At 43.6% G+C, this 9,387-nt stretch overlaps 2 protein-coding genes across 2 annotated transcripts in view; one reads left to right on the top strand and one right to left on the bottom strand.

The window, feature by feature from the left end:
• Positions 1-2,359: 2,359 nt before the first annotated feature.
• Positions 2,360-7,621, top strand: ETH_00009710 (kinesin heavy chain-like protein, putative; the record flags this gene model as incomplete). Its single annotated transcript, XM_013373575.1, has 7 exons — positions 2,360-2,470; positions 2,984-3,097; positions 3,440-3,607; positions 4,202-4,258; positions 6,331-6,646; positions 6,816-6,902; positions 7,383-7,621. 7 exons carry the CDS (start codon positions 2,360-2,362, stop codon positions 7,619-7,621), a joined length of 1,092 nt encoding a protein of 363 aa, XP_013229029.1.
• Positions 7,622-8,664: 1,043 nt separating this feature from the next.
• ETH_00009705 (uncharacterized protein) overlaps positions 8,665-9,387 on the bottom strand; it is a gene marked incomplete at both ends in the record, with an annotated part of 3,493 nt that continues 2,770 nt past the window's right edge. The window contains one exon of the mRNA XM_013373574.1: positions 8,665-8,693. Coding sequence (XP_013229028.1) covers positions 8,665-8,693 — 29 coding nt within the window. The remainder of the gene's footprint in view (positions 8,694-9,387) is intronic.

Below are 9,387 nucleotides of genomic sequence, written 5' to 3'. Positions count from 1 at the left end.
GGTTTAGGGTTTAGGGTTTAGGGTTTGCAGGCACGCCAGGGGGAAAACCTGCTGCTGGCGCTGGTGGAGGAGCAGCTGCTCAAATGCTGCAGCAGGCAAAAGAGAAGAACAGACAAGTAAAAACCCTAAACCCCAAACCCTAAACCCTAAATCCCAAACCCTAAACCCTAAACCCTAATCCTAGGCTGGGCTAACAGCAACTGGGAAGGCCAGCCAGCCTTGAGCGAGCTGTTGCTTTGAAAAACAATTAAATCCATTTTTAAAGAAGCAATTTAAATATTTTTTATTTTTTATTTTTAAATTGATTTATTTTTATTTTTGGAACTTTTTAATTAAATTCAATTTATATTTGAGAAATAAATGCTTTCAAAGGTGGCGCACCTCAAGGCAGTGCCAAGGCCTCATAAAAAATAAATTAATTGAATTAAATTAAATTAAACTAAATCAAAATAATAAATAAATAAACGAATAAGTAAAGTAAACAAACAAAAAAATAAACAAATAAACAAATCATATACAAATAACAGTAAAAAGGAAATATTACGGGAGTAATAGTAAACAAACAAAAAATAATACTAATGATAATAATAAAAATAATGATAATAATGATAATAATAATGGTGATAATAGTGGCTGATAATAGCAGTACTAATAATGATTATTATTATAATAACAATTATAATGAAAATAGCAGTAATAATAATAATAATAATAATAATAATAATAATAATAGCAATAATAATAATAATAATGGCAATAATAACAATAATAGCAATAATAATAATAATAATAGCAATAATAATAATAATGGTAATAATAGCAATAATAATAATAATAGCAATAATAATAATAATAGCAATAATAATAATAATAATTGTTTTGTTTTTGCTGCAGCTGGAGCAGCAGCTGCAAACGCTGCAGAAACGGCTAGAGCAGCACCAGGGGGGCCCGCGGGGGGCCCCCGGTGCTGCTGCTGCAGCAGCAGAGCAGGCGCAGCAAATAAAACAATTAGAATTAAAATTAAAAGAAGCAGAAGCCAACAAAAATAGAGAACTGAGGCAGCTGGAACAAGAACTGAACAAAAGTTCCAAAGTGAGTTGGCCGCGGCCAGCAGCTGTCTGTACACCTCGGCCAGCAGCTGCCTGTACACCTGGGCCAGCAGCTGTCTGTACACCCCAGCCGCTTGCGACTTTGCGCAAAGTGAAAAATCCACTTCGAAACTGTTCTCAATTTTCGCAGTTTAAAAGCAAATTAGTACTTTTCTTTTTTAATAATTACTTTACTTGCAATGTTTTGTTTCTTTGTCGCGCTAAATGCCCGCAAAATGCAAAATTACTTTTGCAATTCTTCTTTTTCCACTTCACAAATATTTGCACACATTTGGGTGTACGCGTCTGTGAATAAGGCAAATACATTTATATACATTTACGCACAAATGTGTATTTCAAATACACTATTATATATACTTTTAAATGTGTGTGTAAATATATTTGAGTATAACTTCGGCATTATATATTATTATATTTAAAGGAATATGAATATAAATATGATGTAATATATACTTCCCATATATTTGTAAATGTGTACAAATATTTGGTAGAATTACACGTACAATTTGAAATACAAATAAATGTATACATTGTGTATATCTATATATCTATATATATAATATATACATTATATGCTATAATGAATATTTATATTTTAAAATGCGCAACTAGATCTGAGTAAATTCAAGGATGAATGTATATATAAATGTTTAAATAGATCTACATAAATGCGAAAATAAAAATGAATAATTACGTTTAAAAGAACGCCAAATATATCTGTGCAAGTGCAGTGAGCTGTATGTACACCTGAGTGTATGCATGCAAATGTGCATTTTCACAATACACCTGAAATTAAAAACGTAAATAAAAGATAAATGCGAATTTAATTAAAAATTTATAAAAGCATATTTATTATCAAATCAACAAACATTTGCAATAAACCCAACTTTGTTTATAAATGCATTCAAATGCAATTTTGTGGGGCCCAAAGATATTTCAATTTACACTAAATATTTCTTTTTCTAATTTCATTTTAATTTTGATTTCAAAGAAGATATATTCAATTCAAGCATGAGCCAAACCCTAAACCCTAAACCCTAAACCCCGAAGGCAAGGCGCAGCTGGTCCCCGAGCTGAAGCACGCCGCGCGCAGCCTAGGGCCTAGGGCCTAGGGTTTAGGGTTTAGGGTTCAGGGTTCAGGGTTTACGGTCCAGGGCTTAAAGCTTAGGGTTTAGGGTTTACGGTTTAGGGCTTAGGGCTTAGGGTTTGCACAGGGCGCGGTGGCGGACGCGAAGAAGTTTGAAGCGCAAATGCAGAAGCAAAGCGAAAGAGCAGATAAAGCAGAAGCAGAAGCAGAAAGAACGAAAAATGAATTAAAAGATTTGCAAAAGAAATTCGACGAAGTCAGCAAAGAAATGACGGTAAGGCCGAGGGTTTAGGGTTTAGGGTTTAGGGTTTAGGGTTTGGGCTTAGCGCATGGGGGTTCCCGCTTGCGCAGAGCCACAGGCTGGTTCAAAGAACTCTGCAGGAGAGTATAGGGTTTAGGGTTTAGGGTTTAGCGTGCAAGGTCTGCAGTATTGGTTTCAGGGTTTAGGGCTTAGGGTTTAGGGTTTAGGGTTTAGGTTAGCAGTGAAACCTAAACCCTAAAAGGTAGTAAAATTAATAAGACACAGAAAATGAAATAAGAAACAATGGCAAAGTAAAAGACAAAAAGAAGAAAAAGGATAAAAGATAAAAACTTGAAATAATAAAACCCCAAAAGACGTTTTAAATCTTTTTGGATATAAATATATAATTAAAGGCAGCACAGCAATAGCAACAGCAGCAGCAGCAACAGCAGTAGCAGCGGCAGCAACTGCCACAACAGCTGCAGCAGCAGCAGCAGCAGCAACAGCAGCAGCAGCAGTAGCGAAGTTGGAATTGTTTGAATTCAGGAATTGAAGAAGCAAGTTGAAGATGTGCAAAGCATGGCAGCAGAACTGCAGCAGCTGCGGCAAATGACGGCGCAGCAAATCACGCAAATCAAAGAACTCGAAACCTCCTACCAGGTACTAGGGTTTAGGGTTTAGGGTTTAGGGTTTAGGGTTTAGGGTTTAGGGCTTAAGGGGTGGGGCGGTTTGGAGCGCAGGGCATAGGGCTAAGGGTTTAGGATTCAGAGTTTCTCCCGCGACTTGCGAGTTCCGGGTCTAGGGTTCAGGGTTTAGGGTTTAGGGTTTAGGGTTTAGGGTTTAGGGCTTAGCTGTGGGTTGGCGCAAGGCGCGGGGCATAAGTGCAGGGTTTTGGACCCAGCGTTAACCGGGCGACTTGCGGGTCGGTTGTGGAGGGTTTAGGGTTTAGGGTTTAGGGTTTAGGGTTTAGGGTTTGGGGTTTAGGGTTTAGGGTTTGCACAGGCGGAGAAGAAGTTGCGGAAGAAGTATTACAACGAAATAGAGGATATGAAAGGCAAAATTAGGGTTTACTGTCGAATCCGGCCTTTTGCAAAATACGAAAAAGAAAAAGGGTCTTTGGAAAGTGTCCAGGCCCTCGACGAATACTCCGTCAAAGTCACCACCAACAAAGTCCGCGAGGGTTTAGGGTTTAGGGTTTAGGGTTTCGGGTTAGGGTTTGGGGGTCGGGGTTCAGGGCTAGTGTTTAGGGTTAGGGTTTGGGGTTTGCGGTTTGGGGTTTGGGGTTTGGGGTTTCGGGTTTAGGGCTTAGGGCTTAGGATTTAGGATTTAGGGTTTACGGTTAGGGTTTAGGGTTTTGTTTTTACTAAAATACATTTATAATCAATTAAGTGCTTAATTAATAAGATTTTTGGTAAATTAGAATTGCAAAAAAGATTTATTTGTTTGCATGCATTTATTTTCAATTAGGGAGAAAAAGAATTTACTTATGATCGAGTCTTTTCGGGAACCAGCACCCAAGTAGGCCTGCTTCTTTGCTGCTGCTGCTGCTGCTGCCGCTGCTGCTGCTGCTGCTGCTGCTGCTGCTAGTCGTAGTGGTGGGGCATCTGCTGCTGGGGCTATTGCTGTTCGTGCTGCTGCTGGGGCTGCTGCTGCTGTTGCTATTGCTGCCGTTGTTGTTGCTGCTGCTTTTGCTGCTGCCGTTGCTGTTGTCGCTGCTGCTGCTGCTGATGGTGCTGTTGCTGCTGCTGCTGCTGCTGCCCTCAGGAAGAGGTTTATGAAGACACTGAGAGGCTCATTCAGTCTGTCATCGACGGATTCAACGTGTGAGCTTCTACGGTTTAGGGTTAAGGGTTTAGGGTTTAGGGTTTAAGGCTTAGGGTTTTGGATTCATGGTCGAGGGTTCAGGGTCCAGGATTTAGGGTTCAGCGTTTAGGGTTTACCGTCTAGGGTTTAGGGTTTAGGGTTTAGCGAAGTCTCGAACCAACTAAACGGGAATCCAACGCCTTTTAGTTGGTTCTAGACTTCCCTAAACCCTGAACCCTCAACCTCAACCCTAAACCCTAAACTCTAAACCCTAAACCCTAAACCCTGGAAAATACCAGAAGGGGCGATTAGAAGCAGCTCAAAAGTTGCTAGAACAGCAACTGAGACAGCAGCAGCAAAGCAGCAAAATTAAAAGTTTTTGCTGCAGCTAAAAGTGCAGCAAGAAAGACAATAATTTATTTGTAGATGTTTAGATGGAAGCAAACATGTGCTATAAATGTTTAATAAATAAGTAAATAAATAAATAAGTATATAAATAAATAAATAAACAAATAAATAAATAATAAATAAATAAATAATGTTTTTATATAAACACAAACAAATTTGTGAATACACAAAATAAAAATGTTCATTATTTGCATGCGCACTTATTGAGCTGCTGCTTTGCCTATATTGCTGCTTAAGTCCCCCTAAGCATACGCGGCAGCCTTTTTACCTGCAGCAGCAGCAGGAGCAGCAGCAGCAGCAGCTGCTGCTGCTGCTGCTGCTGCTGCAGTTCTTTTTGGCTCATCCTTTGCGTCTTTTATTTGCGTTCCGAATGCGGGGTTATTTGACAATTAAAGGAAAAAAAAAAGAAAAAGAAAAAAGGAAAAAAAAAAGAAATGAATTAAATTTGCTGCGCAGCTGCATCTTCGCGTACGGGCAAACGGGCTCGGGCAAAACCTTCACCATTCAGGGCAACGCGAACTTCCCCGGAATAGCCCCGAGAGCCATCAGAGGTTTATTTGAATTAATAGATCATTTGGATGAAAATAAATACAAAAAAGAAACCCACAGCTACATGTGCGAGCTCTACAACAACCAGGTAAATAAAACAAAAGAAAATATATATTTGGTCTTTTACACGAAAAAAATATCTATTTTCTGCAGCTTGTTCCAAACCCACACTGCTGCTGCTGCTGCTGCTGCTGCTGCTGGTGCTGCTGCTGCTGACTTGCATGCGGGTTGCATGCGAGCCGGCAAAAGGGGGCTTTTGATTTCCTTTTTGCTGCTTCCTTCTGTCGTTAGGCAGCAAATACATTTCACAATTATTTATAAATAATATATATTTATTTGTTTTTCATTAAATGGTATTTATTTTCCAAAATGTCTTTTTTTCTCGAGTCCATTTCGAGTTTGGCTGTGCAGATCCAGCTGTACATACACCTGAGTGCGTGTGAGTGTTTGGAAATAAATAAAAAATGAATATAAATATAAATATAAATATGTATATATTTTTGCAGATCTAAAATGCACTTATACTAAATGCAAGGCTGGACGCATGCACACGGACAAAAATGCATGCAAAAAAGCATGCATGCATGCATGCATGCGTGCATGCATGCATGCAAATTGTTGCTGAATTCAAGTCTGGGTGGAAATAAACAAAAGTGTCTTTTTAGTTGGTCTTCTTAAATCCTGAAAAGGGGCTTTTTGTCTGTTGTTTTCTTTTTGGTTTTTGGTTTTTCGATTTCTGTTTTTTTCTTTTTATTAAAAATTTCATTTGCTGGCAGCAAAGAAAAGCTCTGGTTTGAAGCGGCGCAGTTCTGCTGCTTAGTCTGTGCTGCTGCAGCAGCAGAAGCAGCAGCTGCTGCTGCTGCTGCTTACGTATTCCATGCGCATCTCTGCTGCTTCGTATTTGGGGTTCTTTGCTGCTGCTGCTGTTTGCTTCCAAGCACCTCGCATGCTGCTGCTGCTGCTGCTGCTGCTGCTGCTGCTGCCTGCTTCCGGGCGCGTGGCACGCTGCTGCTGCTGCTGCGGCTGTTTGCCGTTAAGCAGGCCGCACGCTGCTGCTGCTGGTGCAGCTGCTGCTGCTGCAGCGCACAAGCTGGGTGGGCTGCTGCTGCTGCTGTTGCGCGCTGCTGCTACAGCTGGTGGACCTGCTGGCCCCCCCCGAAGTGAAGAAGAATCCTCCGTCTTTAGACATTAAAAAAGACAGCAACGGAATAGTGACAATTCAGGGAATAACAATGAAGAAAGTGACATCAGCAGAATCTCTTGAAAAGATTTTCGAGTTCGGCCTTGCTTCCCGCCACGTCAGCGGCACCGCCATGAACGCAGAAAGCTCCAGATCTCATTTAATATTTGCAATTGTTGTTCGAATTGAAGATTTGATTGCGGAAAAGGTCACATTTGGCAAGCTTTCCCTCATAGACCTCGCGGGGTCCGAGCGGGTGTCCAAGAGCGGTGCGCTGCACTTGAACAGCTCGAAAAGCGGCGTTATTTGCCCGTTTTTCGCGAAATTAACTTCAAAAATGGATTTAGCTTTTATTTATTTACTTATTTTGCTTTTTTGGAGCTCGAGTTCGCACATTTAAGCCCCGGATCGCCGCCCCGAGTTCGGGTGTATGCGCAGGTGTCACCAAGGAAAGACTCGTCGAAGCCAAGGAAATCAACAAGAGCTTAACTGCCTTGGGAGATGTTATTTCGGCTCTTTCGAGCGGTAAACAATTCAAAAACTGCAACTGAAAGAATAAATAAACCCTAAATTAGCGGAAACCGTTCGTATGTTCTCTTTTTTTCCGTTTCCAACTTGGAGAAATGCAACTCCACAAAACTTGAATTTCAGCGGCTCCCAGACCAAGAAAATAAATAAACTTTTGAATTAATGTTTAGATCGTTTCAAATAAATCCCAAACGCCAAATTCCTTTCAATTGGGAATCCAAAATATTTCTTTTGCCTCTCCTAACTCGCGCTGCAGTCTACTTATTGCGAATTTTCCATTCACCGTCACGGCCTTTGCTGCTTCTGCTGCTGCTTCTGCTGCTGCTTCTGCTGCTGCCGCTGCCATTTTCTCTGCTACGTCTGCCGCTGCTTTCCCTGCTGCTGCAACACCTGCCGCTGCCTTCCCTGCCGCTACCCCTGCGCTTCCCCCTCCCCCTGCTGCTGCTGCTGCCGCTGCTGCTGCTGCTGCTGCTGCAGGGGAGAGCTTCATTCCGTACCGCAACCACAAACTCACGCAGCTAATGAGCGACTCGCTGGGCGGCACTGCGAAGACTCTGATGTTTGTCAACATCAGCCCCGCGGACTACAACGTCGAAGAAACCGTCACTTCCCTCATGTACGCCGCCCGCGTCAAACTCATCACCAACGAGGTAACTGCAGCAGCAGCAGCAGCAGCAGCAGTTGTAGTGCAGCAGCAGCGGCAGCGCGAGTTGTAGTGCGGCAGCAGCAGCAGCGGCAGCAGCGGCAGCAGCAGCAGCAGTTGTAGTGCAGCAGCAGCAGCAGCGCGAGTTGTAGTGCAGCAGCAGCAGCAGCGGCAGCAGCGGCAGCAGCAGCAGCAGTTGTAGTGCAGCAGCAGCAGCAGTCGCAGCAGCAGCAGTTGCAGCAGCAGCAGTTGTAGTGCAGCAGCAGCAGCAGCAGGAGTTGCAGGCCAGTAGCAGCAGCAGGAGCAGCAGGAGTTGGAGTGCAGTAGCAGCGGCAGGAGTTGCAGTATAGTAGCAGCAGCAGCAGTAGGAGCAGCAGCAGCAGCAGGAGTAGCTGTTGCAGGTGCAGCAGCAGCAGCAGCAGCAGCAGCAAGAGTGGGCTAGAGGTCAACTTGAAAATTCAGTTTGAATGCTGCTTCGTTACTTGAGAGGCCCTGCCGAAGCATAAAGCCAACATGAGCCACAGCTCCTAAACCCCAAACCCTAAACCCTAAACCCTAAACCCTTTGCTGCTGCAGTCGACGAAGCAAGTGGAGTCGAAGCAAATTTCGAAGTTGAAAGAAAGAGTGAAGAAGTTAACAGCAGCTCTTGAAAAAGCAAAGAGAGGAGAAGCTGTGGACTTCTCCATTTTGCAAGCAGAAGAGGGGGCCCCCGAGGGGGCCCCCGAGGGGCCCCCGGGGGCCCCCGGGGGGCCCCCCGGTGACCCAGCTGAACCCTATGGGGAGGCCCTTGCTGATGATGACCCTAATTTAGAAGAGCCTCCCGATTTGTCTTTCTAGAAGCTGCAGCAGCCCTAAACCCTAAACCCTAAACCCTAAACCCTAACCCTAGAGCAGGTGCTGCTGCTGAAGCCCTGGGCAACTGAGCTAGCTGCTGCTGCTGCGCGCCCCACAGCAGCAGCAGCAGCACCAGCACAGCAGCAGGGGGGGGCCCTTGCCTCTCTTTTGCTGCTGCTTTGCTGCTGCTCTATTTTTTAATTTTGTTTTGTAGTAAATTTAATAAACCTCCCCCAAGAAATATTTAAAATAAATCTTCTTCGTTTTTCTTTAAACACCAAATTAATCAAAATGTATTTCTTCCTGCATTCCTCCAGATAAGTTCAAACCCCCACAAAAACTGACTCTGCATTCTCTGCATGCATGCATGCATGCATGCACGCATGCATGCAACAGTGCATGCATGCATGCAGTGCATGCATGCAACAGTGCATGCATGCAACAGTGCGTGCATGCATCAGTGCATGCACACATTAGTGCATGCATGCATCAGTGCATGCACGCATGCATTACTGCATGCATGCATGCGTGCATGCAACATGCATGAACGCATGCGTCCACCCATCATTGTATGCATGCATGCACTCATGCATGCATGCACGTTGCATGCATGCATAAATGCAAACTGCATGCATGCGATCATTGCTGCATGGTTCTAAGCACTCATTGCTGCATGCACGCATGCATGCATGCATGCATGCATGCACTCATGTTTGCATGCATGCATGCTCCCCTCAGTGCATGCATGCATGCACTTCTGTTTGCATGCACCTATAGTGCACGCATGCACTTACCATTGCATTCATTGACTCACTGCACGCATGCATGCATGCATGCATGAATGCAGAATGCATGCATGCATGCATGCAGAACACATGCATGCATGCATGCATGCATGAAGGACAACAAACTGATTAGGAGCTGCTGGTGGACCTGCCCATGCCAAGCCTTTTGAAAATGCTTTTGCCTCCAGAAGGCGGTTTGCTGCTTGTTTGGGACTTTGCT

The sequence above is a fragment of the Eimeria tenella genome, genomic scaffold, assembly GCF_000499545.2.
Source record: "Eimeria tenella Houghton genomic scaffold, Eth_scaff158, whole genome shotgun sequence".
Classification (NCBI taxonomy): domain Eukaryota; phylum Apicomplexa; class Conoidasida; order Eucoccidiorida; family Eimeriidae; genus Eimeria; species Eimeria tenella.
The sequence above is the reverse complement of the archived record's forward strand: the minus strand, read 5'-3'. Positions and strand labels throughout refer to the sequence as shown.